The sequence below is a fragment of the Alligator mississippiensis genome, chromosome 5 (assembly GCF_030867095.1).
Source record: "Alligator mississippiensis isolate rAllMis1 chromosome 5, rAllMis1, whole genome shotgun sequence".
Taxonomy (NCBI): domain Eukaryota; kingdom Metazoa; phylum Chordata; order Crocodylia; family Alligatoridae; genus Alligator; species Alligator mississippiensis.
In genome coordinates this window covers 75,070,218-75,086,645 of record NC_081828.1, presented here as the reverse complement: position 1 = coordinate 75,086,645, position 16,428 = coordinate 75,070,218, and the positions used below count along the sequence as shown (strand labels likewise).

At 55.9% G+C, this 16,428-nt stretch overlaps 1 protein-coding gene across 3 annotated transcripts; it reads right to left on the bottom strand.

Moving 5' to 3' along the window:
* Window positions 1-2,428: 2,428 nt before the first annotated feature.
* Window positions 2,429-15,959, bottom strand: U2AF2 (U2 small nuclear RNA auxiliary factor 2). 3 transcript variants are annotated; one of them, XM_019500890.2, is made up of 12 exons: window positions 15,643-15,959; window positions 13,820-13,955; window positions 12,771-12,800; window positions 12,347-12,450; window positions 11,973-12,124; window positions 10,909-11,025; window positions 9,227-9,365; window positions 7,784-7,929; window positions 6,895-7,017; window positions 5,211-5,297; window positions 3,966-4,214; window positions 2,429-3,000 (listed from the first exon to the last, which is right to left on the bottom strand). In XM_019500890.2, exons 1-12 carry the CDS (start codon window positions 15,689-15,691, stop codon window positions 2,866-2,868), a joined length of 1,467 nt encoding a protein of 488 aa, XP_019356435.1. In that variant the 5' UTR covers window positions 15,692-15,959; the 3' UTR covers window positions 2,429-2,865. The 3 variants fall into 3 exon arrangements, with proteins under 3 accessions (XP_019356435.1, XP_014459614.1, XP_006266583.1); XM_014604128.3 differs by having other exon boundaries at window positions 7,784-7,896; window positions 15,643-15,957; XM_006266521.4 differs by having other exon boundaries at window positions 7,784-7,863; window positions 15,643-15,949.
* Between the last annotated feature and the right edge of the window lie 469 nt (window positions 15,960-16,428).

Here is a 16,428-nt window from a genome sequence, read left to right as displayed (position 1 = left end):
TCATTGAAGTGCAGTGCCCAGACCTTCATCTCCATTCCCACAGCCTCACTGGGAGATGTGGGGTCTGGAGCTGGGAACACCAGAACAGTGGGGGCAGGGCTAGGCCCTTGCCCTAGCAGCACCACAGACAAGATTCCCTGGGGAAAGCATTTGGCCATCTTGCAACCGGCTCAGTTCCTTACCCAACAGCAGGTGAAGCCACTGTGCTCCCCAGTATCACTGCAGCACAGGCCACAGACTCAGGGCTTTCCTAGGAGGCCAGGCACTTGCATACCGTGCCAGCCCCTAGCATGCAGTTACTGCTCTGGCCACAGAATGGGACATGCATGCTCACTTAGGTCTGGGAGGAAGTACTGGGTTGTCAGGCCCCAGGCAGAGAAAGCCTGAGGGGGTGGGGAACACTTGCAATGCAGGGCCCACACACAGGGGCATACCCCACACATAGCACAAGGCTCCTGCAGCAGATCAGGGCTTAGGGAACAAGAGACTAGAGCTCAGCATCTACCAAGGCCCAGCTCTCAAATGGAGGACAACAGAGGCCTCAATGGGCACTGACGGACTTGAGAAAAACAGGAAAAAAAAACACTTTACTGGAAAAGGAAGTGTGATAGTTCAAGCCAGTATCTGTATATATCTGGCACTTCAGTGGGGCTTTTTGGCACTTTTATCTAAAGCAGATTCACTCAACTATACAGTGTTTTTCCAACTGTTTTTAATAAGTGTATCCCTGACTGCAGGACACAGAAGGCAGGGTGAGGGGGGTAGCACAGGGTGTGAGCTTTCTCCCCACCCACATCTGGCCAGCACCTATGCAGCCTACAGAAGGGCGCCGCTGCCCTCGCCCCCCCTGGCTCTGCTCCTGGAAGGTAGTGGCACAGGGTGATGGGTGGCAGCGCTCCAGCCCTGCCTGCCTGCCCGTGCATACCCCCCAGGGCCTTCCCAAGTACCCCTGGGGGTAGGTATGCCCCCAGTTGACTACCCCGAACTATTACACAAAGAGGCCAGAAGCCACACTAAAGAAATGTTGGGCAAGCTAGGTCAAGCCAACAGGATGGCTCTTTGGGGCACAGGCTGCGTTTGATGCAGGGGCACACCACGCTGAAAATAAAACATTGTGGGGTGTGTTAATCCACCTCTACAAGCAGCCCATGTTTCCACAACCACCCTGCAGAGGCCACAAGGGAACCAGGGGGGAGCCACCCCAGCCTTCAACCAAGTGCTCTGCGATCAGGATTGGAGCTTTCTGTTGCAGACCCCAAGGCAGCAACCCCACTGCCACGAGTAAACAGCACAGCTTCATGTGTCCCCAACTCATATCTGCCTCATGTCCTGCTACAGGGCAGCACCGCCTTTGTAATGGCTCCCTCCAGCCCAGCAGGCACAGGAATGACTAAGGGTAGAGGCAAAGGAATACTGGGGGGGGCAGCACCCTGGGGCAGTAGTCACCAGCCCTGCAGTCCAGGTCCTGCAGTCACTGGCCACTGTGAACTGAAGGACTGCCCAAGATCATCACTGCAAACCATAACCCACAGCAACAGGGCACAGAGCAGTGGAAGGTAGAAGCAGGGAAGGGGGAGCTGCCACTGCAGCAACAGGGCAGGAGTTGGTCAATAGATGCTCACATGCACAGCCCCATGTTAGATGGAGGCAACCCCTGCTCCCTTCCCCCCACCCTCCCTCCCCACCCCATACCAACCTTATCAAGGGGAAGGACACTTTCCCAACTCCATGAGCCAGTGGGTCTGACCGCAAGTAAAAAACAAACAAAGACCCCCCACCAGCCAGGTCCCTCTGCTTTTCAGGAAGAGCATCAACGCTCATTCAACAGTCCCCCTGCCTCTCCTCTAAATCAGCCTGAGCTGGGACCAACATCCCAGAACCTTGGAGGAAGGCAAACCCCCACTGACTTCTAGGCAGTGGTCAGGAGGGGGAAAAATCCTTCCTGGTGTCTAGTGACCAGCCACACCTCTGAAAACAACTGGCAGCTGGGTTGGCACTTAAGCAATTCAAGAGTTTGAGTCTCAAAGCCCCTGGGGCTCAGCCCCCTCACTCACCTCCCATTGGGTATTAACAGCAGGAAGTGTTTTGGTCTGCTGAGCAATGCCAAGACGACAGAGGGCCCAGCCCATGAGGTCATCATTTCCCCGCACCTTTTGTTTTCACCTGAACTCCATTCTAGATTCTACTGTTCCTAGTCCCAATCAGAGCCCAGGGATTAGAGTCTCCCCATGGGCTCAACTGATGGGGTGGCTCCCACCTGAGACTCTGACCCTAGGGGACCAGGGGGTGCAGACCTCCTCTGCCAGGACCTTCCCTCCTCACCACAAGACAATAGCACCCCCCACAAATCATGTCAATAAGAGCTGCATACAACAGATTTGACAGCACTCCCCTTGCCGGAACCAAAGAAGTTGTGGAACAATGCCAAGAGATTGGAAAAACTGTTTAATTACGATGAGAGGGCAGGGGAATAAATGGGAGGGGAAAAAAACCAAGAATCCGTACACACACCGAAGGGAGAGAGATGCAACAAAAAGGCCGGAGGGGACTCAAATGAGGACATTCTTCCTTAGCAAATATGAAAACGCCACAGAAAGAGAAAGAAAGAGAGAGAGCAGAGAAAGAAGGGAAGAGAGACACCATCTCTACTACAGAGTAACCATCGCAGAAGGGCGGCCACGGAGCCTGGGAGAAGGCAGGGCAGAAATATCTCTTCTTTGAGGGGATGGGGAGAAGGAAAAACAAAAAAACAAACACCCCCCCCCCCCCCCAAAAAAAGTTGAAAAAAATGGTTTTGGCCATAAAATATAAACACGCTACGCTGCTAAAGGAGCGTCGGAGCCCCCCGCCCACCCACTCGCTGGGCTACCAGAAGTCACGGCGGTGGTAGGAGTCCGGGTCACAGTACTTTGTGACCACCACTCTGTTGGCGAACTTGCGACCGGTGAGGCCCTGCATGGCCTTCTGGCAGTCAAAGACAGACGTGAACTCCACAAAGATCTGCAAGGGAAGGGAGAGTGCAAAGAGTTAATGGCCACCACTGCCCATGGCTGCCTCATGGACCCATAGCAAGGAAGGCCAGCAGGTCACTGAAAAGGCTGCCTTGAGGCAAAGGCATCCAAGGCCAGGGGGGGAATGCTTCCCTTAAGAACAGGACTGTGTGCCTTGTGGGAGCAGTGGTTCTGCAGTTTCTTAGCCCCCTCCCCACCAGAGGCCAGGCTTAGATGGCATCTCACAAGGATCAGACTGGTATGGACTGCTGGGGGTTTTTTACTTCCTCTGTAGCAGGGGTGTGACCTCCTACATAGACCTCTTAAACATATATTGACAACATTTCATAGAAGCAGAACATTGGCTGCAATGGTCCCCCTGCTTTACTAGTTGCAGGTTAGGATGTTAGGTATATGTTGGATCAGCATTGACAGTACTCTTCTATAAAAGTTTGGATTATGGTTTATATAGGATGGATTGGATAGGGATGGATCCTGCCTGAGGCAGGGGGTTGAACTAAATGACCTCTGGAGGTCCATTCCAACACTACTTCTCGTTGAGTCTAAGGGGCACCACAACCAAAGTTCCCACAGGGTCCCACCTCCCCACTCTGGCAGCAAGAGCAACAGCATCGTGGGAAAGGTAGCATGTGCAAACAGCCAGCCCTGTGGAACACAGTACACAAGGTGCGACAGGCTATTCCGAAACAGAAGTGCCCAGTCTGACTGTCCATGGAAGGGTCTGGGCTGAAACTACAAGTTTTTGTAGAAATACATACTTTCCAACCAGCACTACTCAGAAATCTCAGCTCCCAGCCCCTGACTCCAACCTTCCAGATCCCACTGTCTTGCCAGAGCTGGGAGAGAAGCTAGACATTCCAGCACCCGACATATCCACCCATGTTATCCCACCAGAATCTGCAACTCCCTTCCCCCAACTTAAAGTGGGGCCTGGACCCTTGCAGCCAGCCGTACCTTGCCACAACCGGGGACCTCAACACCGTCGACAGGCCGGGGGATCTCAATGGACTTGACTACGCCGTACTTGCTACATTCGTCACGCACGTCCTCTACAATCTCCTCATACTCTTCATCATCCAACAGCTCCTCAGGCAGCACCATGTTCATGAGGCAAAGCACCTCAGTGGGGTGCCCACCCATTTGCACCTGCGAGCTCATCAGCCCAGGCACCTGCAGCGTCACTGGGGTCTGGTTTATTGTGCTCTGCAGGAACATGGCAGGATGGTTATAGGGTGCCCAGCACTAACACCCACACAAGAAAGCCCTGACCAGAGGAACTGTGGTGCTGGTCCCTGGCATGCTTTGCCCAGTCATCTTCCTCTCTGCAGGCCCAGCCTCCCTCCCCACTCTCCCCCAAAGCCATAACCACCCTTCTTTCTGATTCCACTTCCTCACCTGTTGCCAATGCCCACCCAGTTGGTCCTTGTGACAGAGGCTCATGTTCCTAGCTTCTGCCAGTGTCTGAAGCCCCAGCCAGGCAGAGAAGAGCACCAGCAATTCAGAAACAACTCACTTTTGTGCCCCCTGGTAAATCTGATCTGTCACTTAGTTTCCTGTTCTCTCAGATGCAAAAGCAAACTCACTGCCTGAAGGACTGACACCAGCTCTCCCTCACTCCTGGTATGGCACTCAACCTCAGCTCAGGAGAACATCTGACAGGTTCGTGGGATTCACCACCTCCAGTATAAGACAATCCAGTAGGACTAGCATGCTGCAACCCATGTGTTCACAGAGCAGGTGGCAGCAATATGCACTGGGGCAAGTAATAAAAGAACCTCCACACCACTGATCCAGGGTCAGGGAGCACTACAGACACCTCACCATCAACCCATCCTCAATGTGTCTCAGACCTAGAGAGCAGATTGAACTTGGGTGTTCTAGCTTCCATCCCCTGTACACACACATTCTAACCCACCAGAACCCAGGGGTGATGCGTAGGGGGTGCACACGGGTGTACGTGTACCGGAGTGTGGTGCTCCACCCCTTGGTGGGACAAGGCTGCACTGGCATCTGCAGGCAGTCCACAAACCCTGCTGGCTGCTGCCGACAGCGCCTGTAGGCGCTCACCACCCCTCCCTGTCGGCGCAGCCATGCCCCCCCAGCTGCTGGGGACATACATTGTTCATGTCAGAACCCACTACCCTCTCCAAGATTTATCTCAGAAGTCCAGGCTTCAAGTGCCCAGGAAAGCCCACTCACCAGCGTGGCGTTCTTAGCTCCCACACTGGCCCTCTGGACCAAGAGCTTCTTGTCGCCCAGCTGCATGCCATTTAGTCCAGCGATGGCCTGTAAAGCAGAGGGCAAATGAACTCTGGTGCCCCACACACCTAAGTGGGTCATCCCCCACATCCCCCAGGGAGACAGACACACACACACACACACACACACACACACACACACACACACACACACACACACACACACACACACACACACACACACACACACACACACACACACAGCTCTACTGCCTCAGAGCTCAGGGCTGGGCTAGATTGGGCCTGATGGCAGGGGAGCCTGTCCTGAACAGGGAGGAACAGTGTTCAGAGCCCAAGAGGGCAGGTGCAACAGAGACAGCCCAAACCATGGTGGTCTCCAGCTGGGCAAACAACCCCAGACTGGGGCACCAGTTGTTACCTGCATCCCAGGAGTCGTCCTGGTCGCCCTCCCGGGCATAAGGGAGCACCACAGCCAGACACGAACACAGCCTCACCAGTCCAGGAAAAGAATGGCTCGACACCACAGGCCACCCTTGCTGCACACCCCATACAGCAGAGGTTTGCCTTGGCCAACATGACAGCAGAACGGGGTGAGGGTGGCTTGGGACAGGAAGTGGGGGGTGGAAGACAGACAGCCGCACACACGCGCGCCCCTCTCGCAGCTCAGTCAAGCACCAAAGGTCCAGCATGCACCACCAGCTCTTTAAAAGCCCTCCGAGATTGGGGCGAAGGGGAGGGGAGGAGGGGGGAGGGGGAAAAGAAGGGTTATGAAGTTACGCGCACCTAAGGATTCCTCTCTGCAGTGGGCCCCTTCTCTCCCAGCAGTGCTGTGTGGGGGAGTTTTTGTTTTTTTTTTGCAAGGGGCATTTTAAAAAGGGGGCGGGGAGAGGTGGGATTTTTTAAATCCAAAAAAATACATTAAAAAAAAATATATATATATATACTTGCATTTGAACAACTATCGCTGGGAATGCAGCGCACTGAGGGCCCCTGAGGGAACAGTTCTCTTCCTCCTCCTCCCGCTATAACAAAAAGCACAGCGGGAGAAGAGAAAACACCGTTATCTAGAGTCTTGAGAGATGGCTACAGGCCACAACCGACGCCAATGCAGTGGAGCAGAGGGAGGGCGAGGGGGGAGGCAGAAGGGGCATCATGGCAGCGCCAAACTGCAGCCAGCGCCGATGCAAATCCTCTGTGCTGCTCAGGGCCAGGAAGGGTGGAAGGAAGGTCTTACCGGCTGGCAAGGCACAGCTGAAGCTGTGGCTTCACGTGGTTTATTTTTCAGCTGGTCAGACTGACTGGGGAGGGTGGGGGAAGACATGGGGGATGGGTCAGGGGCACAGGGAGCAGAGGCAGTCACGGCGAGGACACACAACCTAGGGGGGGAGGACGGGCAGGAACAGCCCGGGTGGCTGGCACACCGAGCTGTAAGGAGAGAGAGAGAAAGAGACGAAGAGAGAAAGACAGAGACAGGAGCCTCCTAGGAAGGGTTGGGGTGGGGTGGGGGGGGAAAAAAAAAATCACCTGCTCAAGGATGGGAGGGAAAAAAAAAAACACCACACACACACCCCCACAGATGGATGGACGGACAGACGGCGGGCCCTCTGAGGGCGGCAGAGCTGCGAGGAGAGGGGATCAGGGGAGACAGGGGCAGGCCAGCATACCTGGTCAGTGACGTTGATGTCCACATACTCGCAGAAAGCATAGCCCTTTGACAGCCCGGTGGCACTATCCTTCACCAGATTGAAAGCCTTCAGGGGCCCAAAGGACGTGAGCAGCTCCTTCACCTATGGAGAGGAAGCCGGGGGTCAGGAGCAAGCAAGGAAGTGGGGACCTAGGGCTACAATGATTGCCATGAGGCTGAGGTGGTGAATCCCCAGCCCTGCTGTTGACCTATCTGTGGTCCATGCCTCAGTTTCCCCTTTCAAGAAACCTCAGTGAGGCAACGATCACGAGGACCTGGGCAGCATCCAACATGGAAGGACCCCACTTCACAACAGCCCTGCCATATCCAGCATAATACCCCATGCTGCTCAGGGACCCGGTGCCTGGCCATGGGGAGAGAGGGCCCCACACACTGCTGTATTGCACAGAGGACAAGGCTGCTTGTGGAGTGGCAGGACGGTGCTATGACTGTGAGGAACAGCTAGCTGGGGTCAGCAGGGGTTAGTCCAAGCTAGAGCAGGCCTCAGGTAGGGAAAAAGCTTCTTTAACAAGAACAGGAGCTGGCCTGTACCAGAGAATGCCAAGAGGTGGGCAGGCCAAAAGCACACCCAGGTGACACTGGGTGCAGCTTACTACCAGGGGAAGGTATAAATTCCCTCACTGCCCCCAAGTTCATTGTGAGCAGAGGCTCCCCAGGGCAAGAACCACTGCCTGTACAGCCCTGCCCACCCTGAGGTCTTGGATTAGCACATCACCAGCCCTATAGCTCATGGATCAACAAGGAGACCCCAGCAAAGAACCCTGGGAAGAAGTCTCAACCATGGAATGTCTGTTGTGAATACGGCAGCAGAACAAGAGTGGAGCTGTTTGGAGGGGCACTGGGCATACCTGATCATCATTAAGATAGTTGGGCAAGCCTCCGATGAACAGCTTGTGAGCAGAGTCTGGGACCACCGTTGACACCACGCCTGCGAGCGGAGAGGCAGAGAAAGGGGTGAGAGCTCCCCAGCAGACGCGGGGATGCCTGAGTGAGTCTGAGTAGCAGCGCCCAAAAAAAAGAAGGGCAGCATGAAACCCCTGGCCCTGATGGGGGTCTCAGATGTGGCTGTTTCTTCAGGCTGCCTCTGCGGCTGTCAGCCAAGAGGCAGTGAAGAAACGTTCGTTTTCAGGGAAGGGGAGATAGAGTTAACCCTTCCGTTATCCAAATATCCTCTAGACCAGGCTGCTCTGCCAACACCTGCCACTTCCTGTGCCACAGTTGAGCTGGGTCAGCACAATGCTAATGGAGAGCTAACTAGGTCAGGTGCAGTGACATGCCTACATGCCAGTACTATATCCCACACTAGAGTCAGCATACACCAAGCAACCTGGCACAGAACTTCTTGTGGGGAGGGAAGGGTCTCCCTACCAGTAGGAGGATGGGCTGCAGGGCTGCATAATCCAAAATGGTGGGAGAGACTCAGCTGTATCCTGAAATCCTTGTGTTCAGTGAAAGAACTCTGGAAACCAACTCACACCAGATTCCAACAGCAGCATGAAACCACCATGGGTCCAGCTGTGCCACTGAGGGCCACAACAATGCCAGACATGGCTAGTAAGGGTCACCCCTACCCAGAGGATGCCTGCTCCTTTCCCTTTCAGCAACCCCTGGACTTTGCTGTACTGCCCTGACCCTGCACCCGCCTCCCTGCAGATGGGCCCAGAGGTGAAAACACTCCCTCCATTTTCTCATTGGGCACCAGTCCGAGCTAGGTCGGATCACCCAGCAAAGCAGCTTTGCAAAGCAAGAGGAAAGGGTGTCTGGCTACGCAGCAGAGTCCAGTACCATACAAAGAAGTGGAGACTCCTGTGCTGGGTCAGCTGGCCAGCATCAGGAGCCAGGACACTCAACTGGGTTAGTCATAGAGATCAGGGGGATGTACAGGTGTCCCCAGTGTTCCCTGTCCACAAATGAATGAGGACAGGCCCCAGGACAGAAGCAACATCTCAGAAATGCTGCACTCAGTGCAACAGCCAGCTATAAACAAGGAATGCTCACTCGGTACAAGACAGGACAACTCCTTGTACAGAGACCACTCATTCTGTGCCAAGGTGTAGCCACCTCTGAGGTAAAGCACTGGGACCATTGAAACACCCCAAGTCCCAAGTGAGCATCAGCCCATATCAGACTAACACAGCATGGACTGGAGCTAGCTCTGCTAGCAACTGTGGAACTGAGGCCACTCGTAGAGAGCCAACCCTCACTGGAGTTATAAGGCACACACAGGGGCAGGGTGTATACTAAGCAGGGGTGCCCAATCATAGGGGTATACACTCTCCCCAGATGCTCACCAGGCACGTAGACTGAGGGGTTCTCCGACATGCCAGGCAGAGGCTGGTAGTCGTGGGGACGACGGATCTTCAGTGACTGGCCCTGGAAGATGATGCCGTCGAACGCCATGGCCTGAGTGGTTTCATCCACTGATCGGAACTACAGGAAGTCAAGAAAACAGTGAGGGACAAGGACAGGAACTTTAATCCAAACAAGAGGGTGCCAGGCCATATCAGATCCTCAAGTGTCATCTTTTCCTCACTGAAGGAGGCGCTGTCAACTTTTTGCTACTGCAAGCTACTGCTTGAAACCCAGGCCCCTTCAGGGGCATACACCCTCGCAATCATCAGATGCTGTAAAGAATACAGATTGGGGTGCTCAAACCCCAGCCTGAAGGCCAGATCCAGCCCCTGGCACTACGCCATCCAGCTCACAGGGCTCCCTACAGGTCTGAAAATCTGGCAGTGGGGGAGTGGTGCCACCACACCCCTGCTGCCAAATTTCCACATCTGTAAGGAGCCTCAGGGTCTACATTAGATTGAGTGCACAGGGCAGCAGAGAACCCAAACCCAGAGTGCAGGGCCTAGCATTGACAGTGTAGACCCCACCCCAGGGGCTGGCCTGAGACCCAATCCCAGCAGCTAGAGGCCAGCTGAGCCCACACAGGGCCCTATTCAGGCACATGGGACCTAAATCTGGCCCCGCTCCACTCATCCAGCCCACAGGGCCAAAACCTTGAGCATCACTGGTACAGATAAAGGCAGGCATCCTGGGGACATGTCCTCTGCTGCTGTGACTCAAGCATGCCAGGCTGACACAGGCCACATCCAGTCTATTCCTTGGTTGGATATGGCCCACAGGCCACAAGCTGTTGATTCCTACCCTAAAGACTTCACTCAAATGCCAAGCACCCTGGGAGATGGTCAGATTCCAGCCCCAAGCCAGCACTTCCCCAAAACACCAGCAACCAGCTCCCTGTTTTGCAAACCTATTTCTCAACAACACCTCATCAGGACTGCAGACCCCATTTACCTCTCCAAGCTGAGTGCTCCACTATAATCACATCCCCTACAATGCCCCACCAGCAGCAGATACCACTGTGAATCACTTCAAAAGAAGAAGGAACCTATCCATGATGTATCTGGAGCCAACAGCACCATGCCCTGCTAACCCCACCAGTCCAGAGCCTGAGATTCGCTTCTGGAAATGTTTAAGTCCAGAGAGGAACTACTCCTATTGTCAGCTCTAAGCTCCACCCACAGCTCCCAGACCATACCCCCCAGCCTCGATACAAAGCCTTCACTGGACAGAGAATCCGCTGTGTTGCTAGGTGGCCACTAAATGAGTCTGCCCTTTTGCCCACTAAGCTTGAAGCTAACAGGTCCCAGGATCCACGCTCCCTCCTCCTGCTCAACCACCAAGCAGGCAAAGAGACAAAAGGACCTCTCTCAGATACATGAAAAATACTCTGCTTAGCAATTCAGTGGAAGACAGGTCTTCTTTGAAGGATCCTTGTGACACCTTCCCATTTGGCTCCATCTCTATCAAGAGGCCTGAGCAGCCCTCCCCCCGCCCCAAACAGACACAATACCCATACCCAGCACTGCCACACTCACACTCTCACCTTTCTTTCCATACCTCACAGAACGTTTTCCCTGGTTATGATGCAGCCTGACCCTCAGGACAGTGTTCCTTCACTCACCTCCAAGAATGCAAAGTTCTTGTCCTGGTTGATCTGTACAGCCAGGACAGGGTTGCCTGGTGCTTGGGTCAGACCTCCAAGGCGCATTTGTGCATTGAAGAAATCCATCATGGCCTCCTAGAAAGAGAGAAGGGGAAAGGACATGATGTAGGACAGCCTAGCACCCTGGTCCAGAATTTCAAATAGATAGCAAAGAGCAGGTTGGAAAGCTGGAACAGCCTACTTGCCTTGAATGATGGTAGCAAACTTTTGTGCTACGAGGGATTTCAGCCCCACAATTTTCACTTTAAAAAGAAATGGAAACAACTCTTTGATCTTGTTTTTTTGTTTGAGTGAGTCAAATTCAAATAAAAAAAAGAACGAGAGATAACTTCCATTCACTAACGCTATGCAGGGGCAGGGACTGGCCTTCCCCCAAGGCCTGTCTGACACCTGGTCCTTTTTGGAGTTGGGAGAACAAATGCCAAAGGGCTTCAAAGTCTTACTTTTCAGGGAAATTAACACATCAATGATATCATGACCAATTCCAAGAGCAAAAAGAGGAAATACCCAGACCCAAACAGCACCCATTACGCAGGAGAAAGAATGAAACCCATTTACATTCACCACACAGCCAGGATGCTCATACACAGACCAGCTCAGTACAGGGGTATAAGGGCAGCTGCAAGACCATAGCAGTGTTCAACACCAGAATGAAGAGCAACCCTGAAGCCCTTGCTACATCCTGGACACAACCAGCCTGCAGAACCCTCCCTGCTGCACCCAACATTTCTGATCAGCGAGTGGTATTCCTGAGGGGATGCTAAACACTGCTCCCCTTTCAGGAGGAGAGAGGCCTGGATACTGCTTCCAAAGGAGACATTAAATCCCCAAGTAGCCTGCACACCCCACCTGCCTATAGCCCTGCCTGGTGCTCCTGGAGACAGCTCCCCAAGGTTGGTGCCGGGGCGCCCTGTTTTGGAGAGAAAGGTTATATCATCTGGCAGTCTTCAGCAGGTCCCAGGCAGAGAGCGAACGAGCCGGAGAGACGTAAAGACGCAGCACGCTGCTGAATCCGCCAGTACCTCAGTGATGCCGAAGGGGATATTTCCCACGTAGAGGCGCCGGGCTTGCCTGGTCATCTGGCTGCCAACAACCGGGACCGGGGTAGGGGTCACAGCCAGTCCATCAGGTGTCATGGTCGGGAGGAGAGCTGTAGCTGGAATCTGACCCGCGGCTAAGGAGAGAGAAACACCAATCCACACATTCAAAAGCCGATTCCCCCCCCATGCTGATGGGACTTGGGCAAGAGGGGACAGCGAGCAGGGACATAGCACGGAGGGAGAGCACATGGATGCCTAGAGCTGGGGGCCAGGGTTGTGCAGTGCATGGGGCCCCCTCCCTGCTCAGACAGATGCACGCAGACAGGAACTGTATGGTGCCAAGGCAGGACAGGTACCTTGCATGGCTTTGTACTGCATGGGGGTAATGTGCTCGAAGCCAGGTGGTGGCACATCCCAGTACTTGCGGATCTTCTTCTTCTTCTCATGCCTGGGGGAGCGGCTGCCAAAAGAGAATGCAAAGTGAAATCAGGGCAGGGCTACTAAACCTGGCTCTGCACTACAAGGTTCATGCACTTGGCTTGCAGCTTGGATGCAGTTCAGGGGCCACACTGCAGCTTGTTTTTGCTGCTAACCCACAAGTTCTTGCAAGCCACCCTTTCTTACTATCACAGCATGTCTGACAAAGGCCGCATAGTTCTGGGCACTCAGACCAGAAGAGGACTGCGAGTATCCAACCTCTGTTCCCAGTGTGAATCTCTCCTCACCTCCCTCCCACTCTACCTCAATTCCTCCCCCAGCAAAGAGGTTAAGAATATTTACCTCAAGGGACCCGAGAGGCTTAGTGGCGACCTGCAATGGAAAAAAAAATCCAGTTTGTGCCCTTCTCTGCTTCCCTGTTTTTAGGGATTCAGTTTTGACATCTGGGTCCCTGGCCCTGTCTACCCAGAGAGACTCCATGGGCCAATGGGACAAGGTAGGCACCAAAACAGCAATACTCAATTCATCACCAAGCAAAGCGACTTTTAACCAGACCAGTCTGGCTGATCCAGGTTTTGACTCAGCTTGGCACAACTTTGGAAGATGCACTCTGCTCTATGATAACAATCTGAGCTGTCCCTTTGAACTGGGGTCCAAGATCCATTTCCATTTCCCTTTCCCCCACTAATTCATTCCTCCAGATGAATTAAGGAAGAGCTGGTTCTCAGAATCCCCCACCAACACTAAAAAGGATGGCACGGAGGTACTGCCCCATGCCCAGTAACACACAGAGACAGTGCCAACATCTCCCAGACTGTTTCAGTGGTGCTGCAGTGAGGAGCCCAACACCTATATTCCTGGGGGCTAGGGAGAGACTGGCTAAATCACATCCTCCTACCTTTGCAGAGAGGTAAAGTGGCTTATCCTCTCCCTGCCCACTGACAGCAGGTCCTAGGGCAAACCAGCAGCAAAGGCACAATCACCTGACTCTCCAGAGGGCAAAAGAACCCCGTTTTACAGGGAAGGAAATTGAAGCACAGAGGTGGAAGGACTTGCTTTATAAGCAGCACAAGCAAGACTAGCCCCTATGGGTCCCCCACCCTCCTACCCCACCCACACACACACTTCCACATCTTTTGTCATACTCCTTTCACATAGCAAGGGATAGGACCCAGGAATCCTAGCCCCTAGCCTCTGCTTTAACCATAAGGCCTTGCTCAGAGACACAGCTCTTCCAAGGCAGCCCCAGCATGCAGCAACCCCTCAGGGTGGAGCGAGTTATGCCCAAATGAGCCATAGGTGAGGTCTGCAGGCTAGTGTAGGAGGGAGACCTGTCCAGGGCAGGGAGGGGTCTCCCAGGAAGGGACCATACAGCCCCCACCCACATGTACCTGCGTCGCCGACGGTCCCGTGAGACGCTGCGTTGGTCTCTGTTGCGCCTGTCTCTGCTGCGGCTGCGGCGCTTGCGGTCACGGCTCCGGGAGCGGCTATGACTGCGCTTACGGTGGCGGTTCTCTTTGTCACGTTCTGTGGGGAAAGAGGTAGGGTTAGCACAGGGGTTTCGGAACAGGGAGTGGAGTTAGGGACCACACAGCAACACACAATCACTGCCCTCAAGCCAACCTACATATATAGCACAACCTGTGAGGGGCCATGTCTCCTAGTGTACTATGGTCCACACCACTGGTAAGGTCTCCAGCTCCCAGTATGTAGAACTCCACATGAAGGAGCAGTGCAGGCTAGGAACTGGTCCTCCATGTGTTACAGCTGCTAATCTTAGTTTAGGACAGCAGGCTAGGAGGGATGGGGTGAAATCAAGACCCCTCCAACTGTGCCAGGGCACAACTGGGAAAGCCTTCTCCTCCCTTCACCTGAAGGCAAAACCTTCATCTCGCCTCCCACCCTGGCAGCCCCTCCCTCAGCTGCTATCCTCTGTTGCTGCTCACACCCCTACTCTACTCCTCTGGTGTAACCATGTAAAGTCCTTCCTGTGCTGAGGCAGCCAGGCAACAGCCATCTGCACCACCAAGAGCAACACTGCATATGCTCGGGAGGCAGCATGATGTGTGCATGAACACTGTCCTGGGGCATGGGAAGTCTAAACTTCACAACTCAGAACCAGGGACAGGACCCAGGAGTCCTGGCTCCCTCTCATGCTTGCACTTCTACCCAGGCAGACAGAGGGAGACCCAGTGTGGCAGCTGTGCCCCCCAGCCTGTGCTGCTACACAAGGGCTGTCCTGCCACTGCTTCTTGAGAACTGGTCTGAGAGATCTGGGGAAAGATGCCCAACACAACCCATCCCAGCAGGACCCGTGGCTTGGATACAAGCAGCTGGCTGCCTGGGGCTTCCAACACAACACTACCTCCTCTAGCACAGAAAGTAGCCCAGCTCTGGATCAATACAGTCCTCGGTGGTAGAAGGAAGCCCCTACAAGCAGCCCTGCCTCAGCACAGATCTGCACATAGCTCAGCGGGTCAGGATGCGCCACAGGTAGTGCCTGGGTACAAAGGTTGCCCCTGCCGCCCACCCTGCAATGGCTAGGCCACATGGGGGGTGGGGGGTACAAGGCAGCCTCAGCAGATCCCTTCCAGTCACTTTTATCTAGGATTTTAAGAGCCCACCCAGGGATCTAGTACTGGGGAGGGGAGGGGAGGAGACGGACATGACTCCGCTCCCCCGCAGAGCTGGGAGGGAGCCCGGGTCACCTGCTGCCTTCCCAGCCTCACCTGGCAAGGGGTGAGCATTTATCTTTACTGCCTTGTCCTCCCCAGGGGAAAACTTGAGGGCCGCGGCCTAGCGAGCCAGGCAGCTTCGCACCCCGCGTGGCGGCACGGCAGGGGTCGGGCCGCACGCCGCTCCCCGGCGCTGACAGCGCGGGGCCGCGAGGCGCCGAGCCCGCCGTCCGGCCGCTGCCGCGTGGGGCCGCCCCAGGGCCCGCAGGCGCAACGGGGCCGGAGCGCGGGCTCCACGCGGCCAGGCCCGGTGCCCGGGACCGCGCAGCACGGGTGGGAAACAAAGCCGCCCCGCGCCCCAGCGGCTGCCGCGGCCCGGCCACGTGCGCCCCGCTCCGGCCCGGCCTCGGGGGGCGGCCCCGCGCAGCGGGGGAGGGGGATCCTGCGTAACGAGGCCTCGGGCTGGGAGCGCGAGGGAGTGGGGCAGCCCGCGGCCAGGGGGAGCAGGGTTCCGGCCCGGCCCTGCGCGGCGGCCGCACCTTGCTTGTTCTCGTTGAGCTGCCGCTCGAACTCGTCGAAGTCGGACATGGCGGCCCGGCCCGGCCCCAAGTGTGCTCCGCTACGCTCGGCCCCGGCGCGGTGTGCTCCGACTCGGCCCGCTCCGCTCGCTTGGCCCAGCTCGTCCTGCAGGCCGCGGCGGCGCCTTCCCCTCTGGCTCGGCAACCTCCGCCGCGCGCTCGGCTGCCCCCGGCTCCGCTCGGGCGCCCTCGGGCAACGCTCGGCGATTTCCGGCCCCGCTTCGGCTCCTCCCGGAAACCCGCTCGGCTCCCAGCCGGCCCGGCGCAGCCTCGGCACTTTCCGGAACCTCCCCGGCAGCGCTCGGCCCCTTCCGCCCCCGCTCGCGCCTCGCGCGAGGAGAATGAAAGCAACGCGGAGCAGGGGCGGTGGCTGGCTCAAGAGAAACCACTTCCGGGTCGGGGGGCGGGACAGCCTACCGCCCCGCGGTGACGTACTACGCTATAGGCCGTTGCTGGGGCCTGGAGCCGCTCCAGCCCCGGTCCTCGTGTTCGCCAGCCGCTAGTCCGCGCCGGCACCCTGCACCCATAGCCCTCCGAAGGGCGCCCGCCCAGGCCTGGCCCAGCGCGGCAGGGAAACAGCACCCGCCCTGTAGGCTGTCGTGTGCCGGGGCCTATCCGCCCCGCCGGCTCCCGGACCGCCACGGCCGCTCATGTAAATCAGTCCCTGCCTGGCACGGGGGGGAACCCGCTCTTGGCCGCGGGACGCGTGGCTCAGCTGTGATCTGTCCTGCGCGGAAAGCAGCAGGG

Coding starts and splice junctions, on each gene's coding strand:
- U2AF2 (XM_019500890.2), bottom strand. CDS start 15,691: ATGTCCGACTTCGACGAGTTCGAGCGGCAGCTCAACGAGAACAAGCAA. Junction 11,026..11,972: donor TCCCCTTCGGCATCACTGAG/GTACTGGCGGAT, acceptor CTCTCTTTCTAG/GAGGCCATGATGGATTTCTT. Junction 7,018..7,783: donor ACTATCTTAATGATGATCAG/GTATGCCCAGTG, acceptor TCCTCTCCATAG/GTGAAGGAGCTGCTCACGTC.